General features: G+C 47.0%; 1 protein-coding gene across 3 annotated transcripts in view; it reads right to left on the bottom strand.

Moving 5' to 3' along the window:
- Positions 1 to 984: 984 nt before the first annotated feature.
- Positions 985 to 26,195, bottom strand: part of UXS1 (UDP-glucuronate decarboxylase 1) — a 96,318-nt gene continuing 71,107 nt past the window's right edge. For all 3 annotated transcript variants that reach the window (XM_056123071.1, XM_056123081.1, XM_056123089.1), the window contains 8 exons: positions 25,306 to 25,365; positions 21,837 to 21,958; positions 16,130 to 16,249; positions 12,967 to 13,010; positions 8,683 to 8,743; positions 5,935 to 5,992; positions 4,757 to 4,860; positions 985 to 1,206 (listed from right to left, as the gene is read on the bottom strand). In XM_056123071.1, the coding sequence (XP_055979046.1) occupies positions 1,075 to 1,206; positions 4,757 to 4,860; positions 5,935 to 5,992; positions 8,683 to 8,743; positions 12,967 to 13,010; positions 16,130 to 16,249; positions 21,837 to 21,958; positions 25,306 to 25,365 (701 nt within the window). In that variant the 3' untranslated portion in view covers positions 985 to 1,074. The remainder of the gene's footprint in view (positions 1,207 to 4,756; positions 4,861 to 5,934; positions 5,993 to 8,682; positions 8,744 to 12,966; positions 13,011 to 16,129; positions 16,250 to 21,836; positions 21,959 to 25,305; positions 25,366 to 26,195) is intronic.

The raw sequence follows: 26,195 nt of genomic DNA, 5'->3' as shown, positions 1-26,195 counted from the left end.
CCATCTCTATTTCAAACCATAATGCCTAAAAATGAGAGAGAGAGAGAGAGAGAGAGAAAGAGAGAGAGAGAGAGAGAGAGAGAGAGAGAGAGAGAGAGAGAGAGAGAGAGAGAGATGCCTAGCATAGAGGCTGGTGTGTGTATGTGTGTGGGGTTCTTGGATGGGTGAAAGGGAAACTGGGGACACTAGTACTGGGAAATTACACTGGTGGAGGGATGGGTGTCAGAACATTGTATGAATGAAACCCAATCATACAATGATTGGGTTATAATGAACAGTTTTGTAGAAAAAGAAAAACCAAACAAAAAGAAACTGAAAGTGAATTTCAATATTTTATTAAAATAATTAAAATAGCATATTTAACCAGTTAACCAAGAATATGTTAACTTTGCTCCCCCCACCCCCCGCATATGCAGCACAACACAGTAGTGATTTAAAATATCCTTGATTGTGACAACAGAAGTATTTCAAAGTCAAGTTGGCAACTAAAAACTAGACCTGGAAAAATTCTGAATTAAAGAAACATAAAGCTCTCCCACACAACTCTTTCAGCAACCCACGGAATAAATGTTGGTGACGCTACCCACTTGACAATACTGCTAAGTTTATGATGTGTGTGTGTGTGTGTGTGTGTGTTGTCCTTTATACATGGAATAATGTCTCATTTAGAAGTACCCACTTTTATAAATAAAATCAGCATTTTTCATTCCATTTAATGTTCCTTTTCAGCTTCACAAAGAAACCAGTAAATAAAACTGTCAATGACAGTCACATCAGCTTTCACAGCAAGATAAAAAATTGGAAGGATGCAGAGATGCATCTACACTATTTTACATAAAAACACAGATTTAAAAAGTGCAAGGCAAAATTTGCAGTTTTTCAAGGGGGTGGTTTTAGGCACATCCATTTCTTTAAAGCAAGCTTCAGAATGAAATTCCAGTTTGTTCTTCATAACACCTTTTGAAGTCTTTTTTTTTCTTTAAAAAACAAACAAACACAAAAAACCTGAAAAGAATAAAAAATATATCTCATCAAGTGTGAACCAGGGCATCTCCTATCCTGGGAGTGAGCTTCTCAGCTATGGCGTGTCCGTCCTTTCTTTATTCTTGCGGGCTTTGGTTTGGGGATGTACTGATTATTTGCCTGGTACTCGAGTTCCTTACGGAAGTAGTGAATGGCTTTGTTTAAACCTTCTTCCAGGGGGACCTGTGAAAAGAGAAAGTGTGGTTGAGTGACATGTCAGCACTTAAGGTAGCTGGAGGGAGATAGCACCAAGCCAACCAGCCAGGGGTGGTCAGAGCTCTGTCTTCCAAAAGTGCTTGTGAAATTCAGTGCAATTTGATGAATTCCATTAAAATAATAACACTGAGAAGAAAAAAAGCTCCATACCACCCCCAGGAACCCACACTACCTCTTGATGATTGGTGTCTATACCAGTTTGACTCAAACATAAAAAAAAGAATCACTTTTTTTTTAAAAGAATGAGCATGCATATGTTTTAAAGTCTACCATAGGTGGAGGGCAGGTGTGTGGAGAAGGCAGTCTGTATTTCACTGCTTCATTCTCTGACATGACATGTGCCCTGTGCATCTCCATCCCATTGACCTGAGTTCAGGAAGCTGAATCCAAGACGGACCCCATACACTACCACAGAGTGCAATCTTAAGTCTGGGGTTGAGAGTTGTCCTGCAGCCAACAGGAAATATAAATCAAATTAGCTGCTGCCAATTCAAGGCAAAATTCTCTGGTGAAGCACAGCCTAAGGTGCAACAGACTAGGAAAATGGTCTGTGTCATGGCCGGGGTGATGATTTCATGTGTCTAAACTTAAAAGTATATCAACCTAAACTGTACATTTAAGTGATGCAGAGCATTTTTTCATATGCCCATTGGCCCTCTATAAGGCATTTTGGAGGAAGTTGCTTCTTCCTATTTTTGATGTTTTTTTGTTGTTTTGAGTTTTACAAGTGACTAATGTATTAGACATTAACCCTTTGCCAGGAGAGCAAACATTTTCTCCCAATCTGTAGAGATCTTTTTGTTCTGATCATCATATCATTATTTCTTTTGTGATGCAGATGCACCTTCCTTTGGTGAAGTACCATTTTGTTTATCTGTTCTTCTGTATGCAAATGAAAACAACAATGCTTCTGTATCCAAATCAAAACCATCTCAAACCTGTGAGACTGGAGCACATAAAAAAGGTACAAAAATAACCAGGGTGGGTCTGGATGTGGGGGGAAAAAGGAACCTTCAACCACGGCTAGTGGAATGCTGGTGGGAATGCTTACTGGTTCAACTCTGAAAGCCAGTATGGACCCTCCTCAAAAAAAAACGCAAGAGTTGACCTTGCGTATGACTCAGCAATTCCACTTCTTGGCATCTACCCTAGGGATACAAAAACAGTATTTTGAAAAGAAATTTATGCTCCTATTGTCTTTCATATTGGAGAGCCCGGCAAGCTACCAAGAGTATCCTGCCTGCAGAGCAGAGCATGGCAAGCTCCCCGTGGCGTATTCAATATGCCAAAAACGGTAACAGTAAGTCTAACAGAGGAGACATTACTGGTGCCCGCTCGAGAAAATCGCTGAGCAAAGGGAGGACAGTGCTACAGTGCTACAGTCTTTCATTGCTGCACTTCTCACAATAGCCAAGATCTGAAAACAAGCCAGATTTTCAAGGACAGATGACTAGCTAAAGAAGTAGTTGGTACACATATACAATGAAATACTATTTGGCTGCAAGAAAAGATGAAGTCAGACAATCTGCTGCTATGTGCAGGGAACTAGAGGATATCATGTGGAGTGAAGTCGGCCTGAAGGTGAGGGACATTCAGAACGATCTCTCTCCTATGCAGGATGCAAAGAAGCATAGTTGGGGGTAACAGATGGCAAAAGGCAAGAGAACCTGAGAACAGGTTCTAGAGAACTGAACTTACCAAGACTGAGGGGGGCAGACAATGTTTGGGGATGGGAGGGGACCGTGAGATTATGGTGTAGGGAAGCGGACAGTGGTGGAAGGTGTGATCTTTAGCAATATTGTAATTCAAGGTGCATCAAATGAAAGTTAAAAAACCTTTTTTTGAAAATTAAACTATTAATCTTAATAGAGAAACAGTATAAAAATAGTAATAAGAGAGAAACCAGGAAGAGAATGGTAGTCTATTGTAACTTAAAATCTGGTCAAATTAAAAAGACTCACTGTATACATACCTCACATAATGCAGAAGCAATTGTTAACACGCAGTGAATGTGCTCATGAAATTTCATTTAAAACAAAGACAGATTCCTTCTCAAAACTAAGACTGGTGCATGCTGTGACTTGCTTTGGATTGCAGGGATTTTTATATACAGGTTTTGCTCAATCTGACCACGACCAATCTGACCATCTCTGCTGCATTCCACACATTTCTGGAGCTGTCACAAGATCACTTAACTTGCTGATGGCAGGTCAGGGAACAGGCTTGAAGGCTACTCACAGCTCAGCAAGCTTAGCTCTGGAGGTCTCTGAACTGCTGAGCTCCTGAAATGGAATATGCCACCCTGATACATGACACAGGGATTCAGGATACGACACCCCTATCTGCTGCTCTGGTATATTGGTTATTTTGAACTGAAGGCACCTGAAAAAAATCATTACGTGTAGAAGCTTTTTCTGAATTCCCCCTTATCTACCTCTAGATGGAAAATCTCCAGAAGAAACACCATGACCAAAAATTCTAAGCTAGGGGAGAGAATTCCTGATGGTCAGTCAGGAAGACAGATGGTTAGTCCCAGACAAGAGGAGACAATAGGCATCTCTGGTCACAAAACAACTGGGTCACCATCTGCTTTCTAAGAGCCTATTCAACTTCTCATTCTTCTTATCATGTTTGTGCCCTAAAGGAGGCTTAGGACTCCCTCCACTGCCCACAGAGAGCCAAACTCTCTTAGTCTTTGTGCCCACCCCCCTCCCTTCATGTTAATAAACTCTCTGTTTCCCTTTGTCTTATTACTCTGTCACTTTGTCTTCTTACAGGGCTCTGAGGGAACTTTTTTTGGCTATGCTTACTGCTATGGGCATTTTTATTTGATTTTAAATTAATTTTTTTCTTCTTAGTTTCTTCTTTTTTCTTCTTCTGCTGGTGCTTAGGACTTACTCCTAGCTCTGTTAGAGGACTCTAGGTGGTGCCAGGATCTAACCCAGTATTATGGACTTTTTTTTTCTTTTTGGGTCACACCCGGTGATGCACAGGGGTTCCTCCTGGCTCTGCACTCAGGAATTACTCCTGGCGGTGCTCAGGGGACCATATGGGATGCTGGGAATAGAACCCGGGTTGGCCACGTGCAAGGCAAATGCCCTACCTGCTGTGCTATCGCTCCAGCCCCATTATGGACATTTTTAAAAGTGAACTGTCCTTGGGTCTGGCGGACTGCTCTCCATGTGTGACCTGGCCAGGTGTTAGTCGAACCTAAAGGGCTGCCCCCTAAGGTGGTATGGACCTGAGTTGCCCAGATCCCTGCTAGGTGTCAGCATTGGGCTCCTCAGAAGTTGCAGGACACACAGGCCCCTGACCTTTCAACACGTGCTGGGAGCAGGAGGCAAGGGGCAGCAAAGGGTGAAGACAGGACAGAAGGTGAGATCCATGGAAAGAGGATCGCGTGTTGGCCTGGAGAAGAGCTGCTGTCAGGCTTGTCTGGATGGACGCCATGAGGACACGTGTGGCAGTAGGGGCCGCCCTTCCCCAACAGGCTGCGTGCCTGGCACCCGCTACTTACCACAGGCTCCCAGCCCAGCATCAGCTTCGCCTTTTTAATGTCCGGCTTCCTCTTCTGGGGGTCATCCTGGGCTTCTGAGAGAAACTGGATCTCACTTCCACTCCCTGAGATGTTCAAGAAGAGCAGAGAGAAAATCATGCACTGTGAGGGGTGTGGCATTCTACTGCAAACAGAGTCCATGCACTGGGGCCCTGGCTGACAACCTTACGGACACCATGTGGGGACTTCTGGTCCCCTAGCAGGCTGGGGAAGGGACAGGTGGGCCCCCTGCACATTCAAGTAGGTCTCCAAAGTCAACGAGGTCATGTCGAGGTCTGATCACTGTGACTTGGAAGCCCCAATCAGGCCACTCAGGTTTCAATCTATCAGGAACCCATTGGCAGAAATGCACCAACCTTCACCGGGTCTTACAAGAAGATGCCAGGGCACACAGGACTAGCTCCAGAGGAGTGTGTGGCAGACAAAAGGGTTCCCATGGAGTCAGTCCTGAGCCAGCAGGAAGGGACCTCACAGCCCTGCTGGGCCCCTTTCCACCCCCAACCCCACACACACACACACACACACACACACACACACACACACATACACACACCAGAATAAGAGCAAGCCCTGTGGGTCCAGAGCTGCTGGAAGTAGAATTATGGGCACTGGCTGCCACAAGTCCAGGCTGTGTCTTAGTTCCAATTCCAGCAACCCTGGAAAGTTGCCTGAGAGCCGGAAGGCCTGTTGGTTGAACCAAGGGCTCACTGAACATGCATTTGCAACTCAAAGGTGGGCTGAGAACATACCATCTTCTGGATTAAGAACGTGGCCTAAACTGGGGTCCCTGGGCCAACACTCTTTCCACATTTCACAACAAGGGTACCCAGAACCACCTTTGACATGAACTCGCCAACAGACGCTGCTTTTCTCCCTGACTACCCATGCCTGAAAATCCAACAATGGATGCCTCTGTGCCTGAGCTGTGGGGAACATATCCGCTCTTCCCACACCCCACGGACCCATATCACAACTGTGAACACCAATGGTGACAACACCCAATCTCTTCCTGTGACCTGACCAAGGGATCAGGAAAAAAGTACTTGATAAAGAACTGCCTTGTATCCAATTTAACTGGCTCATGTTAACGATGCACTTCCAAGTCAAGGCTTTACTGGAAAGGTGCTTGTTGCACTTACCAACGAGGCCTTTGATTAACTGAGCAAACTCTAGGATCGTGTGCTCTTCCGGGTTCCCCTGAGGAAAAAATGGTTTCAGGTTATGAGTGTGGCCAGCACAGATCTACTCAGTCCCACCCAGACCCTAAGCAAGCCTTCAGAGAAGTTCATGAGTTAGCCTGACATTCCCAGATCCTATTCATCTCATCTCAGGGGACACTGATTGAGGGGCTGATAACTCAACATGGCAAAGCACGAAGCTGGACCAGTTTTCCCTGTTATGCAAAGGTACAGAATGTTCTGAACACTAATCTAAATGGAAGGGCTTTTCAGCATTCCCAGACCCAAAAATGTACCAAAGAGGGATGTCCTACTTTTGGTAGGAAGGAAACCTGTGTTGATTTATCTTTCCCATCTATTCACAAGGATGGTCTCAGGGTAGACCAAGACCATCTAAAAGGGGCACATTCGCTGGCAAAAGGTGTCAGGGCAATTTCTGCATCTGATACTGCTGAAATAAATCATTCTGCACAAAAGTTTGGTCCTATTTCAAAGTCCAGAGCATATGCTTCATATATGTGAGTCCCTGGGATTGCTCCCTTGCACTGCTGGCACCCTCCCCAATGTTTCCACCCACGTAAAGAAAAAAAAAAAACCAATCAAGTTCAATTGTGCAAAGTTAGCTTGCCTGGACAACATATTTCCCTCTGAGTGTCTGCAATGACAACTCACATGGCAAAGGACTGCAAAACCACACCAGAGAGGTGTGCCAGGGATAAAAAAAAAAAAACCAAAAAACCCACAACTGAGTTCTGAGGAAGTTGGGATGATAGCCCAGTGCAGTCTGTATGAGAGCTAACTTTCTGGGAGGCTTTAAGGAAAATCATTTCCCCCTTCCTTCCTTCCCAGAGCACGTCACAATAATCACTGTCCCTTTGCCTCCTCTCATTTTGCTATGCTCCCTCCAACCATTGTGAGAGACACCATAGAACATGGAGGCTGAGTGGCTTCCAATCCCTTTTTCATTCCTGTGCTCTGAGGGTGAAGATAGAAGCTAAAAGGCAGGAAGGGATGGGTGTGATGATGATCAGCCTGAAGATGAGGTCAAACTGAGTGGCGCTGTTGATGGGATTGGGGAGAAAATGGCTCCACCTGAAGGGGACCTGGGAGACAGAGTTATCAGATCCAAGGAAGATGGGTTTCTGTGAGAAATGCTCCTCCCCACCCCGCTGCGTCCCCCCACTGCCACATAAATAAAAAACAGAAAAAAGAAGTATAGGTACCTAAGAAAAAGAGAAGGGTTGTCTGGGAGAGATCAATGACAACATTTTAGTTGTTTTTTTTCTTTTATTTGGGGCCACACCTGGCTTAGGGCTTGCTCTTGGCATGGCTCAGTGTTCCACGGGGTGTTAGGGTTGGCTGTATGCAATGCAAGTGTCTCTGCTCACCGTAGTATCTCTCCAGGATCAACATGCACATTTTAAAGAGCATGCAGCAAAAATACAAGTTACTGGTCTTCCTAAATATTTCAGAGGAGAAAATGCTTAAAATACATCAAGGTTCACAGGATGCAAGTTATTCTGCTTTAAAGGGATTTATTTTTCTCCAAAGCGCATGAGAACAGCTCTGGATGAGTGCTAAAAGCTACGTGTCCCCAGGGATGTGTCAACTGTCCTGGGGGAGTGATGGCTCCAGGGACTTAACTTTCCTGCCTGCTAGAAACTCTCTTCCAGTTCTGTGGAAACAGATTCTGTGAAACAAGCCTCAGGTCACAAACACAGAGATGTAAGGAGAGGTCAGAGCCAGGTGCTGGCTAGACACAGGGCAGGCAAGGCAGGGCCTGTGAACCTGATCACACAGCAGAAAATGGGTCTGGGAGAAGCTCCGATCTTAAGAGGCTGCAAGATCTGACAGGGGGAGATGGCATAGTGTTGGTGCTCAGCGGACAAAGGCTGTCTTCTGGACAGGGAAGCAGAGTGCCTGAATACTAACGTCGACCCCAGCTGCCCACAATTTCATGGTGGTGGAATGAAACTCCTTAGGAGTCATGGCCAAAGGGGAAAAAGAGCAGGAATCCTAGGGCAGGCCAGCAACTTCTCTGGCCACAGTGGCTCTTGAGGGGCCAGAAGTAGCCCCAGGAGGACAAGACAGGCTAGTGGGGAGTTGCACAGAGATTTTAGCTCCTTGTGCAAGGAAAATCTTTGTGTGAGTAGGAATTAGAGAGACAGAGAACAAAATATGGGGAGAAGCAAGTTCCCCCAGCATGAAGTGTTAAGAGCTGGGTGAGCACCTCCACCAAACACATCCTGACCATCTCCCCACCCCATCAGGAGGTTTCAGGATGGCAGGAAGCTATGAAGGAAGAAGCAGTCCGAGAGGCTGTGCAGTGGAATCACAGATGTTGGACAAGAAATAACTGCCCAACTGTCTCCATGACCCCTGATGACGACAGGTTACTTACAACTAAGCTAGGCCACAGGTACACTATACGGAAGAAGGAAATGAACCCTGAACAAAAGTCTATCTACTCCCAGATCAAAACTACAGATTTCCAGGGCCAGGCCTTTGGATGCACAGGAATAGTTCGGTGTTCCTCAGATCCTTCGTCCTTCTCTTACAGATGCCTCACTTGGGGTCTAAATGTTCTTCTGTAGTAGGCAGCAGGAAGCAATTATGCATATTCTGGGTGGGCTAGTGGCAAGCAGATCATGCTGGTGCTCTGGGGAACTTGACCTGTGAGGGGCTGGAGTTCGGGGGGTGGGCACTCACCAGGTTGACAGGGCTGCTGACGTTGCTGTTCATGAGCATCACCAGGCCATTGACGAGGTCACTAGGAAAGAAGGACGGCCAGGTGAGTGATGCTACGGAAGGACACCGTGCTGAACATCAGAGACGGGCCACCTCCCAGAGAAAGACCAAATCCCAGATGGAACATAGGATGTCAAAATAAAATCCTGCAAATCAGAGGGCTTGCGGATGCCAACATGCGTGGGGATGAGATGGCAGAATGGCTGGGATTTGTACTCAGTGGTGGCAGAGATGATCAAACAGGATGGAAGCTGCTCTACTTTTTTCCTTTTTTTTTCCTTGATGTATCTAAAATCTCTTAACAATTAAAGAAAAGAAAAATAAGCACATCCCCACCCCTCCCGAATGATGGGGAGTGTTCACAAGTTTCTGATGAAAAGTCTGTGTTCACTGTGAACCCAGGGAACTGGCCTATACATATGAGTTAAAATAAAAGAGCCACGAAAATGGAAGCGCTCCAGTATGTAGTCCTCATACTGGCAAATCACAGGTGAATTTAAACAATACTGAGTGTTGCAACCTACCAGAACAAAGCTCCCTGTTCCCTCCACCGTCAGCTCACCACCCCACCCGTCCCCAATACACCTCGCATGAAACGTTCAGGGGTGTCTGGATGCTTCAAATGGTTCGTGATCGACTCGGCCATGAAGGTGAAGAGAAGTAAGCAAACTTTCGCTTACCAAGGTTTGGTTCTTAGTTTCAGAAGCTTTAAAGTGTGGCTCTGTTAAAAAAAAGTTACTTCGTAAAAATGACACCTCACTGCTAGACACAAGTAATTTTTCTAAGCTTATTTTCACTGGCTCGATGTCTGAGAAGACTTTCAAAGTTCTGTTCTGGTGATCCAAATGAATCTATTTTGAAACCTCTCCCTCCTCCTCTTCTTCCATCATTTACCATAAGGAGCAGGTCAAACTGGTTAACTTACAAAAGAAAAGCTAGTTTTGTTTTCCTTTTCATTAGAAAAAATTTTTTTGGGGGGCGGGGTATTTTAAACAAATGATTTCCTGAGTTTGGCCTAAATGAGGGCTGTATATGCACATGGCTAAAGTCCATTATGCTCTCACAAATCAAACACTGAGGCAAATTACTGATGACTTTGGATGGTTTCTCCTTTCTAGAAACTGGCATAAAGTCACTTCATCACTATGGCAGTAATGATCACATCACAACACGCTTTCTTATGGCATAAGCCTCTGCATATTCATAAAAGACATTAAAAGCTGCCATTCAAGTAGCATCCACAATTGTTTTAAATACTCAAGTGTATGTGTAGGTCAGGGGTCCATGTTAAGCTGGAGGACAATTCTTAGACAGGTGCCCCAAGTGGCAGGACAGGGCAGAGAATGCATCTTTTATGAAACAATCTGGCAACTTTTAAGGTCAAAATTGCATAGGTCACGCTTACTTTAACCTGAAGCTCTTCAAAAGTGTCATTTTGACAAAGTGACTTTGAAAGAAAAATAGAGCATGCCTTTGTTATGTGGATGAGGACAGAACCTGACCATGGAAAGGTATACCAGACAGTCATGCCAAGATGCCAATGTATGATCACCAAGACCAGAAGTCCTGAGACGCAGGCTGCCTCTGGGCGGTCAAGGTCTGGGAACCCTTTTGATTGAGCACAGGGACTAGAGATTCAGACTGTGCGACTGTGTGTGTTTTAATGATGAAATAAAGTTCCTAAAGCAAGCTTACATGAAAGAGTAAAACCCTGGTAGGTTAACCACTTCTGCTGAGCTCAAGAATCAAAAGGTAGAGAAGTTCTTTCCCCAAATCACAGCAGCCCCAGGTCCTAATTCCACTGACTCAAGGGAAGCCCCTCAAGGCTGGGGAGTAAATGATGAATGCAACAGCCAACACTTCCAGTGAAGCCACTGATGTCACCTCTGTCAGACACTCGCCAGCATCTGACAGGACCCCCTACCCCTGCACCTTGGCACTGAGCTTCAGAGCAGCCAGGCAGCTGGGAGGACACATGTGACAGCGGCACCAGCTGACTTCTTAAAATGCCAAACAATATTACTTGCAGATTTTTATTTATTTTTTTTCTTTTTGGGTCACATCTGGCGATGCTCAGGGGTTACTCCTAGCTTTGCACTCAGGAATTACTCCTGGTGTTGCTCGGGGGACCATATGGGATGCTGAGAATTGAACCCGGATACGCTGCATGCAAGGCAAATGCCCTACCTGCTGTACTATCGCTCCAGTCCCTACCTGCAGATTTTTTTTTTTTTAGCTTTTTTTGGGTCACACAAGGCAATGCACAGGGGTTTCTCCTGGCTCTGCACTCAGGAATTACTCCTGGCAGTGCTCAGGGGATCATATGGGATGCTGGGAATCGAACCCAGGTTGGCTGCGTGTCAGGCAAACGCCCTACCCGCTGCGCTATTGTTCCAGCCCCACTACCTGCAGATTTTTAAAAGAAGATTTTTAGAACATTTTTACTTTTACTTTTGGGCCTACATGTGATTGTGCTTAGGATCACTCCTGGCTTTCTGCTCAGGGATAACTCCTGACTCCATGCTCCGGGAACACATGGGGTGTGCTTGGGGGACCATTTGAGGTGCTGGGGACTGAACCTGGGTCAGCCACATGTAAGGCAAGTGTCCTATCTCCTATACTATTGATCTGGAACCATAAGGTGATTTAAAAAAAATCTGATGACACTGAAATAAGGAGAACAGTAGAAAGGATGGGTCAAAGCAATTTCCTTCTTACTGCAGTCTCACTAATGGCTCACATGGGTTCTGCACTGGAGAAGTGTGGGGTTCACGAACCATGAACTTGATGCAAGGGGAGATTCTAGGGTTTCCTTGAGAACGTGCACGGGGCGCAGGCAGATGGCTGAGGGAGAGTGTGATGAGAACACATCTTCCTGAGAAGACAGTACTCAATACACGGGAGTCAATGAATACAGTCCCCACACAGAAATGTGACAAGAGTTTTCTCTGAGTACTATGTGCCTGGATGAATGTTCAGGAAGAGGGTAGCTACAAATTCCTGGTTAACACCTTCCTTAGAAAACTCGGGCCACAAAAGGACCCAGGCTTTGGGGTCTGCTAGGCGAGATGAGTGGGGAGGAAAACAGAGAGGAGAACGCTGACCATCACGGAGGTTTATTCACAGTTTTTACATTAAATTCACAAAACCTTTCAGGAAAACCTACAGTTGTTTTTTATTTTTCTCTTTCCTTCACCCTCCCCTTACCCTTGCTACAAGTTTTGCTTTCTTTTTGATTGGGGCCACATACAGTGGTGCTCAGGGCTTAAGTCTGGCCCTGTACTCAGGGATCACTCCTGTTGTGGGATGCCAGAGATTGAACCCTGGATGGCCACATGCAAGGCGAGCACCCCATCAGCTGTACTATTGGTCCAGTCCCATCCATCCTTAGAAGTCTTATTGCTCAAAAAAAACTTCTACCTGCAACCTCACATAATCAGGTAAGCCTAGTTACTTGCTCTGGCTGAGAAGGGGCGAGGGGGCTACTCAGACCTGTATTCCAATTGCCGCGTCACCCCTACAAGTGCTCCAGTGATGACCTCACGACTATAGGAAGAGCAAGGCCACTTCAGGGCATCTGCATCAAAAGGAGGGTACTTTTATGGTACTTTTATGGTACCAAGTCTTAGAAGTGGATTTCACAAAGACTCAAGGCAGTGGAAAAGCACAAGGAATTCTCTGGAACTTTCCTGAGCTGAGCCTATTTTAGTGTACATAACTGGTTTCATGGTAAGTCATCCCTCAGGACCCAGACTGCATTTTCACCTATATCACCAACCCAACTGACTGGCCACGAAAACAACAATCATTACCATGGGAGTTGATCCAACCAAGTTATCTGACTTATCAGCATTTAGTTTCAATACAACATTCAGTGTTAGGATACTTCTGTCTTATTTTTACCCTTAAATGACGACAAATTTTGCCACCTTGGCAAGTCCCACTTAGTGTGGGGCTGGATTTTGGTTTGGGGAATGGGGAAGGCTGACACTGGCCTGGTGTGAAAGAACCAGGCAGGTCTGGCCAGGAAACACTAGGTGGCAGCAAGAACCTAACACCTGGGGATCACGGAGGCACTGCCAAGCTTGGAGAACTTCAAAGAGACCTAACCAACGGGGAGACAACCCAGGCTGCTAAGTTGTGGGGTGAGTGGCATGTTGTACAGGTTCTGAGGGTTTGCTGCTGCCTCCCCACCAGCCTGGCACTGCAGCCCAGGCCTGCTCCGGGGATGGGCGACACCCTTACCTGACGTACTGGAACGCCCTTGTCTGGGACCCGGATCCATATACCTAGGAGGAAACAGGTAATTAGACCTGGCGGGGAAAAAAAAAATCAACCACCCTGTGACTTGGAAACGGTTCCCTCCTTACAGGGATCATCTTCTGGGCTGATACCACTGGGCAGGGACAATATAAGTCACACCAGGCACTTCTGAAACACTCCCTGATGAGAGGGATGAGATGCAGGCGTGCGTGTTTGGGTCACATTCTTTCACAGAGGAGACTCAAAGGACTCAACCTAGATGGAGTCTGGACACGTGAGGGTCTGAGTCTGGCTCTCGAAGGGCATAGAGGTGACAGTCCCCCATAACGCTCAGTGCCCCTTTCCAGTGACACTTACAATCCGGACAATCGATGCTCCAGGCCACGCTCATGTGAAGTTCAAGGCTGGAGAAGCCCCAGGGTGCTAGGGCTGGAGCTGAGCGGGGCAGTGAAGGTCTACAGCTCCATCTGGACCTGCTGCAGGCCCTGAGGCCTACCTGTGCTTACAGTCCTCCCCACCCTGACCCACCAGCAGCTGGGACTGGCTCAAGACCTGTACTTCCCACCCTTCCTCTGGGACTGGGAAGCACTGCCTGGGCACTGTGTCATGTGGCCTCCTTGCGGAGGGCAGCATCCAGCTTGTCTGCTCCTCCTATAGCCGAGTGCCCAGCAGGGCCCGGGAGCAACACAGAGCAGCCTGTGAGGACGCGCTTCCCACCAACCCCACAGGACCAGGCTGCTCCAAGAGCCCCCATCAGTTCACAGCCACGAGTGAAGGAGCCCCAGCTTCCCCCCCTTCCCCCTCACTCGCTGCCCTGCTGGAGGAGGCTTCTGTCTCCGGGAGAGCCTGGTTCCCAGGACCCACTATGACGATGGTGGCATGATGGCAAGTCAAGGGACATCAGCCTACTCTGGCTCCCAGGGCTCATCCCTCCAGGTCCAGAAAGGAGGACAGGAAGGAGAGGTACCGAGAAAAGGCAGAGCTTGGTGGGTTTGGTCTTCAGTCCGGTGAGGATGACCCTGGCAACCTCACCCTCTCTGAGTGGGGCCAACACAGAATGCCGAGAGGGAGGCAGCTTTTGGTGTCTTGAGAATGGGCCGGTAGGAACTCAATCCAGGACCCAGGTGAGTTAGACACTGGGAAGCCTGAGGCACTTCCACCTGGAGGAGCGAAGTAAGGAGGGTGGAGACACTCCACAGTTCTGTTAGGGAAGGCGTGGCCCAGAAGAGAGGTCAGAGACAAACGGAGGCCCTGTGCTCAGTACCCGGCTCAACGGGATCCCAGCAGGGCTGGGAACAGAATCTTCAGAGGCAGGACAAGCACTGCTGGGCTTGCTGTCAGGACCCCTGAGCACAGCCTGGGAAGTCCCCCCAACCTCAAAAAAAAAAAAATTCAGAGTTCTAGACTAAGTCCAGAAAAGGTGCTGCAGATTGAGAAGCTGAACCTGCCTCAGGGATCCAGCTGGGAAGGGCCAACAGATACGGTGACATGGGAACTGTCATAGCCAGGTAGCATGTGGGTGTGGGGACTGTGACCACCACTCCCCGACTCCCCCATGAGTGATGCTGGGAGCCTCAGTCTTCTAGCAAAGGAATCTTCTAGCACTCTATAATGGTGGACTAAAGAACAAATAAAATGCGGGCTTCAGCCAAGAGATGGAGTATGATTTCCTCCAACATTTCCTTTCGGATAGAGAGCCCGGATTTTAAAATCAGAAGGCTTCCGGCCTCATTTGGGCCACCCCCGGGCTGCTTGGGGCAAATGCACTCCACGAAACTGTGCCCTTGTGGGCAAACCGCGCTGCTCAGAGGGAAGTGGCAAAGCAGCATTAGCGCCTGCCCTCAGTGTACTTCACACGAGCCTGTGCACGCACCACACTGAACTGTCGAGCAGTTTCTGGGTTCAAATACGGACCACTGCTGTGTGGCCTCGCCAAAACCCCAAGCTTTGGCCCCTGAGCATCGGGAGGAGTAACTCCTGAGCACAGAATCAATCTGGAAAATGGGGCTAATGAGTGCCCCATAGACAGGTTGCGAGTGCTACATTAGGTACAAGATGCAATGGTCACAGAAAAGAAATCAGTGAAACCTCTCTATTGGTAGATGCCTAGAGAGTGAGTTGTGGACAACAAAGAGAAGCAGACAAAAGAGGGAAAAAATATGATATGTGGGCCAGAGTAGCACTTGCCTCCACGTGATCAACCTGAGTTCAATCCTCAGGACCCGAATTGTCCCAGGTGTGATCCCTGAGCACAGAGCCAGGAATAAACCCTGAGCATCACTGGGTGTGGTACAAAACACTGAAAACAAACAACAACAGAAGAGTGTACGCACCTACAGCTCTACGGTTCCCTCCCCGCCCCCAGCATATTCAGGTGATAAGCAAACCATCCTGCAGAATTGTCAAAGTGGGCGCTGACCTGCTCTGCCCACACAAATACTGAATCCAGCATGCTGACGTGGGCACCGACCACTGGCAGCATCCACTTGAACGTGGCTGAATTAAAGAGCCAAGACTCAGTGTGTTCAAGGACCATAGGAGAAAACAGGCTGACAAGAAGCAGAGGTAAGAAGTGGAAAGAAGCAGGGAGAGAAGAAAGATGGAGAGCACGGACTAAAAACCAAGGAAATCCCAGGGCACTGCCCACTCCCCCACCTCAAAGAGAAGAGAGAGGAGTGAGATTGGCAGTAGGCGTGAACAATCTGCACAGGCCCCCACAGGGAAGCCAAGGACCCTGCGTGTGACCGGGCCCTGGCCCACTACTGAGCGACAAAGACATTCTCAGCCAAGACTACATGGCAGGAGAAGGAGCATCTCCACCTGCAAGGAAGGCTGCTGAGACCCACCCCAGACACACCTTTACCTCGGGGCTGCCCAAGAGGTGCATGCCAGGCCCCACCATAACTGGGTGTGGAAGAGACCAGCAAGGGGGCAGCAAACACAAAGGCACAGCCCAGGGTACTGAGGTCACCGCAGACTTAAGGAACAGCAGGGCCCGGGAACTGCACACTCCTTCCTTTCCCCAGTGAGTGCCCACACTGGACCTGGTCCTCGGATGTGCAGTGACACCGGTGGCGGCTCCGGACCCGCATCTGCGGGTCAGGCTGTGTGTTCTGCTAGTCCCTAGACAGCAGGTGATACCCACCGTGAGTGGCTCCCCCTGTAGCGCCTGCAGAATGAAGTTGCTGACGACGCGTCCGTCGTTCATGTGCATGCGAGGCCCAAAGGTGTTGAAGATCCGTGCCACTCTCACCTCCACGCCTTCCTGCAGTGGGGAAGAGGAGGGGAGAGGGATTTCACTTGGTGGCTCCTGCTAATGTCTGGCCAGGGTCCACGCTCTGCTGCTTTGTGCGGAACAAGAGTGACAGTGTGGTTCCGACTAACCCAGGTGTTCACTGTAGAGAAATCTGGGACAGTTGTACCACGTGAAATAAATCCGCTGTGTCCCAGATTTCACAAAGCCTCCAGAATCCTGGGATTGGGTTAAAGAGGGATGGATGGGGTGTGTGCGTGACTGTCTCTATAATCCACCCCACATCCCACAAACAAATATCCAACTCACAACGAGACCACAGTATGGTTACTCTTTTCTATCTTTATCACATAATATTGTGGGCAAATTTATCCCTCAATAGGGATTTAAATACCAATGAATGTTAAGTAGGAGATACAGAAAAAAAAAGATTGTAGCGTGAGAGCGTTTTGTTTTGGGAAAGGGGAAGCACAGGAGCACATTCTTAGGAACTACATCATGCCTGATGCTCTGATCCACTGCACCATGACAGTGGATAGTATTGGGCCTGAGGTGTTTGTGCTTTGCTTGACCCAGGAGACTGCGGGAAGGGGGGGTGGGGGTGGGAGGGACAGAGTGATGTCCTGGGTGGAAGGTGGGAGTCACCTTCCATCTCCACCCTGACAACTTCTTTGTCATGGTAAAAGCAGAGGGGATCAGCCTAAGTACAGAAAGATAAACACCCGTTCTAGACCTAGACCTAGCTAAACCATAAAGAAAATCACCTGTTCTTGACCTAGCTGAACAGTAACAGAGAATGGTTGTTTTTTTTTCTTTGAAGTAACAGATTTTATTTGGAGGCTTTTGGAGAGGAAGAGAAAGGGATAAGCGGATAAGCGGGGAATGGAGAGAGAGAGAGAGAGAGAGAGAGAGAGAGAGAGAGAGAGAGAGAGAGAGAGAGTGTGTAACGCGTCCAGAGAGAATGCAGGCTTCTCCAAGGGTGGAGAGAGCCAAATGTTTGTTTTTTAAAAGGAGGTGTGGGAGAGAAAAGTTTTGAGTGGGGACAGTGGAGGATGAACACCCTGAGATCACAGGACATTGGTAGGCTCGGCCTGGCTGTCTTGCCAACAGCCCTGTGTATTCCAGCCAGGTCGCCCGACTTCACCCGTGATGCGAAATCTCACACAGCCCGCACCAGACTTGGTTCAGCTGCAGGCTGATTCGTAAACTGAGTCAGAACACACAAGCCAGCTAAGCTAATTTTCCACAAGCATTTCTGATGCCCGAAGAGGACCCAAACAATCACCCTCAAACCCACAGGACTAGATAAGTTCTGAGTTTTCTTTTCTGCTCAGCTAGTCCATGGCTTTATGAATGGCAGTCTGTTCCACAGACCAGAGGGTACACCAATCATGGATCACAGCACACCAGACAAGCTCCTACATTCATAAAACCATCGAGAGCACTAAGAGGTGGTAACTCGATCCCCCCTTAAGGAGTTCAAAGTCTTCATGAGAGATGGCTGAGCCCTTTGATGACAACTTTTAACCACATTCCACTCCTAACAAGAATGCTCTAGGAAAATCTTCAGAGAAGGGGATGTGCCCCCAAAGGTGCATGTGCCGAAGATTTTCCTGAAGAAACAAATTCTGCTTAAAAAAGCATCAGAAAATTCCATTCATTAGCAAGAACTCGGGGGGGGGGGGCAGAGTGTGGCTCATGGCACAGAATCTGCCAAGCGTGTGTGAGACAATCATAGTACTGCCTGTCCCCTATCAGGCATGAGAGTGACCCGCACAGATAACAAAAGAGAAAAAAGAAGAGAAGAAAAAGGGGAAACCACCTGAGAAAATCTCTGGCACGCACACACACACACACACACACACACACACACACACACACATATTTTAGGGCATAAAAAGAAAATTCATAGCTCCATCTTGTTTATATTCTCAATCATTATATGTTAGGAATATTCAGAGTAAGAAATAGTAACGTACGATATTGTGCTTTTAAAAATGCAATTTATACTTAAGGCAGATGTGCCCGTTTATTTAAATAAAAACAAAATCATTACCTTGTTAAAATAATAGACTTTATTCCAAAGTAGGCTTTCTGTTTTGGGTATTTTTTGCAGGGGAAGGGGACATGCACATCTGGCTTATTCCTGACTCTGCGCTCAGAGAAACATACAGGGATCTGAGGCTCAAACCTGGGTGGGTTGCATACAAGGTAAGCACCTGGCCTGCTGTCCTGTGTCTCTGGCCAAAGGCATACTGCTCGCCTAGCTCACCCTTCTTTCTGATTGCTCCTTTTACATGTTCCCACATGGCACACTTGTAAAACCTGAAGCTCCAAGCCTTAGCCAACAAGCTGCTATCCCCAAAGGGGGACACTCAGCACTGGTGATCTGGTGATGTCATCAAAGAGGCTCCTTGATCCAGCTCCTTGATCCAGCCCTGGGGCACAGGGGGTTCCCAGGCAATGGGAACAGGGAGGATAGGACCACCTGGCTAATTTAGAAGCTGGGCCATATCTCACTCAACTACCCTTCCTTGCCTGCACAGACCCCCACATGATGCCCAAAGATGGGCAGTGCATCTGACTAATGGCAGGTCCTGGGTTCGAGCCCCACAGTGAGCTGGAAGCCAGCGTTGGTGGGGAAGGGGGGCACTTCCATCTGAAAAGGAGGTGCTCCCACATCTGTGCCAAAAGAAGGGAACAAGGTGAGAATGAACAGACCACCCTGACCCTGGGCCAGGTGGCCATAGACAGAGGGTCCACAGAGATGGGCAGGAAGTGCCCAGCCTCCCCCTGCTGGGAGGTGAGTGCAAGTGCAGAGTGAAAGAAGCATCCATCTCTCTAGGACCCCTCCTTGTCTGTACGTGATGCTTTCACTGACCTCCCCCTACACTCACTCCTGGGGGGAAGCCTAGGTACTGCTGGGTACATCCTGCCCAGCTCCTGCTGTGCGTCCCACCATAGCAGCAACTCCTGGAGGGGTCAGCAGCAGCGCTGCTCTCCTGACAGCCAAGTCCTCCCGGCCTGACTCTGGTTCCTGGGAGGTTCAGTTCAATCCCACATCCAGTATGGCCCTGTCACGGAGCCAAGAGTCCCCCCCACTCAGGGACAGACCAGAGAGCAGGATGGGAGGCACAGACCCACCTTCTTCCTACTCTCCACAGAACCCTAGGCAGTGCCACATGGCCTCCTCCCAGGCCCCCACACCTGGCCACATTGCCCTTGCCTCTGGAGGTCATGGCTTGTCCTGTGTGCCCACATCTCTGTTGATTCTGCCGCCTTGCCATCACAAAGGGTCAGAGATAGCCTCATGTTTTGATCCAGTATGAGGCAGCATAAACAGGTGAGAGCCAGACTCCAGGGTGACGACAGTACCCCATGGGCACTTCCAGTGCAGTGAGCCTGCGTAGAGCCTGAGTACCAACAGAGAGTGCAGGGCCTCCCACAGGGCAAGTTGCAGGACAATGGCCAGTGACGTGTGCACAGTCTCACACAGAGATCCATGGTGCCTGTCTCACCCAGGGCATCATTACACGCATCGTTAACTTCAACGGGTCCCTCTGCCTGATGAATGACCCTGGGAGGGGCCCTCTACAGGTAAACCACACACTGACCATCCCACAGAATAAGCATTACCCACATGAGGAACAACGCTATACATGGCACACTGGGCTTGGTGCACACCATTTGTCTGTACGAGGGGCAGAGGGCACCTCAGAGCTCTCCTGTACAGTTGACACCACCCTGGCATCACTCTCCAGAAACTTTTGGGTCCACAGGACTGTAGGTCCGAGGTGCTACTTTGCTGAGTGCCCAAAGTCACATGGCATGTGTGGACAACCAGTGTGAGAATGTGAGGAATTCTCAGCCCAGTGCCCCACACACGGAACAGTTCCTGGCATACAGTCCATGCTCTGTCATATGTGCTGGTCATACCTAAATACAACACTTATAAGAATCTTATACCTTCACACATATACTTGTACTCAATAAAACCGGAAAGCTCAATTAAAAATATCCCATCTGCCCTTTACCTATGTGCATCACAGTAAGAAATAACAGTACAAGGCTGAATGCAAAAGAAAACAGGTAATAACTTATCAAATTTACTAAATGATAAAGTTTCCTTAAGTACCACAAATTGCACACATTACTTTTATGGGCTCGAATGAGAGAAACAGATCCTGCAAACCAACTGCCCAAAGTAACTCGAATGGCAATGAGCTGTTTCTAAATGAGAAAGACACACAACCTCTGTCAATACAAGGTTATTTTGTGGGCGCTTAATGCTGTTATTTCATTAGGAATCTAATAAGGAGCAAAGTTTCTGATAACTTCTTTCCCGAAAAAAAATTTTTTTAAAATCATGCTCAGCTGACTGCCCACTGTAGACTCAGTATAAGCCCCTGACCACATCCTTGCAGCCCCTAGAGCTTCCAGCCCACCTGAAGGCTGTTCTAGGGATGGGGACCCGTGAGTCTCTGAGTCCTAGACACGGTCACCAGACTGTCAGCTTGTTCCCAGAAACTCCTATCCCTACTCCATGCCCCACTCCAACAAAGCCATGTCCATAAGGACCTCTGGGAGCATAATAAGAGTCACTGAAGAACAGGTGAATGAGCCTGGAGTCTGTGAACTAGTCTGTGGAGTCTGGTCGGGCCCTCTGGGATTCTACATAAGCACTCCATGTCTTCCAGGAAGGCCAGGACAGAGCACTGGGACAGGCCTCATGCAATTAGGGGGGCTGTACACTCCGCACATCAGCACGTGAGTGAGCAACTGGAATATTAACCATCAACTAATCAACAGGCTCTTGCACTTCCACACAGGCCTCTTCATTCTCTAGTATCCAACCTACCTGGGAAAGAGCACTCAGCACAGCATGAAGAATCAAGGACTACTTAATAAAGTAACAATTCCTGGGGGCTTGCCTGGCATGTGGCATCCCATATGATCCCGACTCTCCCATATGATCCCGACTCCTGCCAGGAATGATTCCTTAGAAGAGCCAGAGAAGATCTGAGCACAGCCAGGCGTGGGCCTCAAAGCAAAACCAAAACCCAAAACCACAAAACAGTAAAATAACAATTCTTAAGGGGGGGTTCAAATTGGAGCAATAATCATTTTTACCCCTACACAGTAGCTACAGCCCAAAGCCCTAGAGACCACTGCTCAGAGCTCCACTGCAGAGACTTGAACACCCATGTCATCTCTTATTTTTATTTATTTATTTTTTTGCTTTTTGGGTCATACCCGGCGATGCACAGGGGTTCCTCCTGGCTCTGCACTCAGGAATTATTCCTGGCAGTGCTCAGGGGACCATATGGGATTCTGGGAATCGAACCCGGGTCGGCCATGGACAAGGCAAATGCCCTACCCGCTGTGCTATCGCTTCAGTCCCGCATATCATGTTTTAAACATGGGCTGGGGGGAAAACTGTTGAGAGCACAATCATCTATAGTAACAGAAAACAGCATTCACTCTCCTCCCCGCCTCCCGAGGGCCAATGCATTCCTTGGGTGTTCTGTGCCACTGCTGGAAGAGGTTTTCTGCAGATGTATCTCCCAATCTCCCAGATCCCCAGAACCAGGCTCCATACCTGCTTCATGTAAGCATAGCACATGGTCTCTGCAACACGTTTGCCTTCGTCATAGCAGGCACGGGGTCCGATGGGATTTACGTGGCCCCAGTAATCCTCACTTTGTGGGTGGACTTCAGGATCTGGCAGGAATTGGGGGGCAGAGAGGGGGAGTTAGACCATGATTAGATTTTTCCTTTATTTGAGCTCATGCACTATGAACAATGACAATCTATGAGGCAAAAGGAAACTTCAGACAGACCACGGAGGACACTCACAGGAGAGGTTAACTATGAAATATAAAACTCCAATGTGCCAAAGCTGATTTTAGTTTTATGGGTCAGAGTATTCTTACTGCCCATATTAAATAAACAGTAAGATCTTACAAGGGGGAAAAACAGTGAATTTAAAGCTTACAGTCTCTCAATTTTAAATATCGCCTTTTCCCCAGAAACTTCCCTTGTAAATTATTATACATGCTATATTCCATGAATAAATGGCTAAGTTAAACATCTGTAAAATGTAACAACAATAAAGCATGCATTTACGTCATGCAGATGGAAGTGATATCTAGGGAACAAGTCTGAGACTCTGCAGGAGAATGGGAACTGTGTGGGCTATAAGGGTGTGGCCATGCCCACAGCTGTTTGTTCCTTCAGGTATCTTGTATTTCTTGATTCCTGTTACTCTCTGTATAAACCAATGCACAAGAATGTACCATGAGAGCAGAGCTTTTTAAGAAATCCAGTAACAAATTCTTAACACAAGTATACTTCTGGCCTGTGAGTGAATATTTATCTGGTACATCCAGAATTTTATATAACCATGTATATAATTTACAGAACCTTGTCAAGAAATTCAGGACAAAGCACAGAAATTCTGTTACAAATTAATTTGGGGACAAGGTGGGGTTTGGGAAGGATTTTTATTTTTTAATTTTTTTGCTAGTGTTCAAGATGGAATCCAGTTCCTCACACCTGCAAGGCAACTGCTCTACTATCGGGCTATATATAAACACTATCTGGGATCATATATCATTGTGCTCTATCTGAAAGGTGACAAGTTATTTCTGTTCCTGAGTAAACGGGGATCTGCCAGGGACTAAGAAGGAGACAAGGGTAGTCAAAGGATGCAGATTCTGGCCTCTCAATCTGCTGCTGGGTTTTAAAATACCCATAAGGAAAAACTACTGGGAGGCCAGAGACAGTACAGAAACTCCTGAGTTCAAAACCATCATCACCATGAAAAAAACACAGAAAGGAGCAGAAGAGCCCTTAAAGATAATCAACATGTGAACCTTTATACTTCAGACATCTGACAAGCTTCTATCTGCTAGACTTTTACAGAAGCCTGTTTCTGGGCTGTCCACACATACTGTAGCACTGTCCTCTCATTGTTCATCGATTTGCTCAAGCGGGCAGTAACGTCTCCATTGTGAGACTTGTGACTTTTTGGCATATGGAATACGCCATGGGGAGCTTGTCAGGCTCTGCCATGCAGGCGGGATACTCTCGGTAGCTTGCCGGACTCTCTGAGAGGGACAGAGGAATCGAACCCGGGTTACCCATGTGCAAGGCAAACGCCTTACCCACTGTGCTACCATTCCGCCCGCCCACACATACAAGCAGAAAAAAACCTAAAACTATGTTTGGCTTTTCTCAATTAATGTTTAGGTAGTGTACTTCAAAGTGATGCTATGTGAGTATGTTCGGTGTGGGTCTTTTATACCACGTCACCAAGAACACACCGGGGAAATGTGCTTTTTTTGTTTTATTTTTGGAAAACTCAAGGTGCCAGATCTCTAATTCAAAGAGGAACATTTCTCATGTCTATTCATTCTAGTTTATTTTCATTTAAAATTTTTTAGGTTAAATTTAAGCTTTTTTATTTAAAAACATAGTTTTGAAAATGAAGACACAATACTAATGCTATAGGTAACTGGTGAGGCCTAGACTTAAGACTTCCTTTGTACTCTGATCTCACTTATGGTATATTTTGCTAAGTGAAACTTGTTAAAAAAAACTCGTTAAAAAACTTTTGTTAACTAATTATTTTTAGTTAACTAATTTTTTTCCGTAAAGAGTTTCTCACCAAAAAAAAAAAAAAGGAGGAAGGGGTGCGGAGTGCTGACCTGTATTGGGCCAAAGAATGGAGAAGGCGACAGAGTTCCCTAGAGAGCAAATGGTCAACAGGAAGGAAGGAGGTTGCATCTGCCCAGGTGTCAAAGAAAGGGACCCTGTCACATGCGACAGAACTGCATCTCACCAAATTTCTCTTTAATTTTGATTTTTTATGGGCATTTATTTCCATTTTCCCTGAGACACCCTTATTTCTTCTGTCCAAACAGTAATTGGAAATAAACAAATGCCATCAAATTGGAGCCTGGTTTCTGCTTCATCAACCAGCAAGTTCTTCAAATTCCTGTACCAGTTGGTTTGGCTAGGAAGGTGGAGTGTCACTGAACAGAGACCCTCAGGAACTGAAAGGCAGCCACTGTCACCTCTGCTAATTCACATCTTTCACAAGTTGAGTATTGAGGGTGATGAGAGGTTCCTGAGTTTTGTGGCACTACCTAGTTAAAAATCTTTCCGGAAACTGTCATTTACCAGGGAAGGTCTTGGTACAGCTCTTTGCCAAGCAAGCTTTAAAGGCTGACCCAGAGTGCCTGGTGGCTGCATGCAAGACCTGTGGCACTCCAGCTTAACTGGTGGAAGCCCTTTACAGTGTCTCATTTCTGATAAACTTTTGGAGCTGAATTCACCAGTAGGTGTCCCCTTCCTGGCAAGGGGACCTGTTAAGAATGCCCTGAGCTGAGCCTTAGCTGGAAAAACACAGGCTCACCCCACCCTCGGAGGGCACATGGAGGCAGGTGGTTGGGAGAAGTCTCCGGCTTTCAAGCACTGGGCTCCTGAGCACATTTAAAATTTTTTTAAATTTTAACTTAAGACAATGGATATTTATCATAAAAGAATAACTTATTTCTAGCATAACACATTCTTCTTGAAGGAAAATACTAGCTCCCTACAGGTTAAACCCAGCATTTTATGAGATAATGATTAATTGCTAAATAACATGAAAGATAATTTTAACTATTAATTTTACGATACTAATTTTATGTATACTTGTGACTATACATATTTTGACATATATTTTTTTTAAAAAATTAGTGAATTTTAGTATTGATACAGAATCTACAAAGACAGGATGATGACAGTTTTTGAACAGTTTATAAATGTATGAAATAATATGATTCAAGCAACAAATGGGAATAGAAAATGCGAATAAAATTGATACTCAAATGAAATTTTGAGCATGAAAATTAGGTTTTGATGATATGTAACTGAAGCCTATAATTACAAAGAAATGTGATACTGACTTTTATAAAAGTTCAGGCAGAGGCTTCTGAGGATTCATGGGCACCTTTCTGCTACACTTCTAACCTGCCACGGGGGTCACACTGCCCACTGCATGGCTGGACCTCACTACTCACCTCCATACACTTCCGAAGTAGAAGCCAGGAGAAGACGGGCTCCAACACGTTTGGCTAGTCCTAGAGGAAGCACAGATATGATTAAAAACATATACTTCAGGGGAGCCTGCAAAGTACACACACACACACACACACACACACACACACACACACACACACACACACACACTTACAGTCATATATCCAGTGTCAGAAACAAGGGAATTAAGTCAGTCCTGTATTTTCCAAGAGTAATTCTACTGCAGCTGCTTTGGAAACAGAAGGGAAGGCAGAAGCAGTAGAAACACAAGAGAAGACTCAGAAGCACAGGATTCAGTCAGAGAATTCAATAATGTAGAACCTGTTGGTTTGATAACGCTGTAGTCTGAAATGCTTCCTAAAAAGTACTTTATCCCAACATGTCACTCAGTATCTTATCAGGTAACTCCATCTGGTAGGCGGAAGACAAGGATCTTCACACACCCTAATTTCCACTGTTCCTCTAGCCCACCTGCCTGCCACCTCTTCCACATGCTTGCTGGCAACATCCGGCTATGTGGGGCTGAAGAGTGTATGGGAACCACCTTGCCTCCTCCTTCCATGTTCAACAGGAACTGAAATTTCCCCCGAGAACCACGCTTCAATGCACCATCCCGCTCTCAACTCCTGATCTCATTTCTCATCACATACACAATGAACTAGGACACAGGCAGCTGATGGATTCAGACACTGTCCCAGAGATTCACAGTACAAACGCTTAACAGAGGCTTTGAGAAGCTCCACAAAAGGTCAACGATGGCCCAAGAAACAGCAGGCAGGGGGGATCCTAAGAGGGTGGGGACCCAGGCTTTGAGAGTCAGGAGCTGGTGATGAGGGAGGATGGAGGCTGGAGTGCACAGTGGCAGCCACTC

This window comes from Sorex fumeus, unplaced genomic scaffold, assembly GCF_029834395.1.
Source record: "Sorex fumeus unplaced genomic scaffold, SorFum_2.1 ptg000006l, whole genome shotgun sequence".
NCBI classification, from domain to species: Eukaryota; Metazoa; Chordata; class Mammalia; order Eulipotyphla; family Soricidae; genus Sorex; species Sorex fumeus.
The sequence above is the reverse complement of the archived record's forward strand: the minus strand, read 5'-3'. Positions and strand labels throughout refer to the sequence as shown.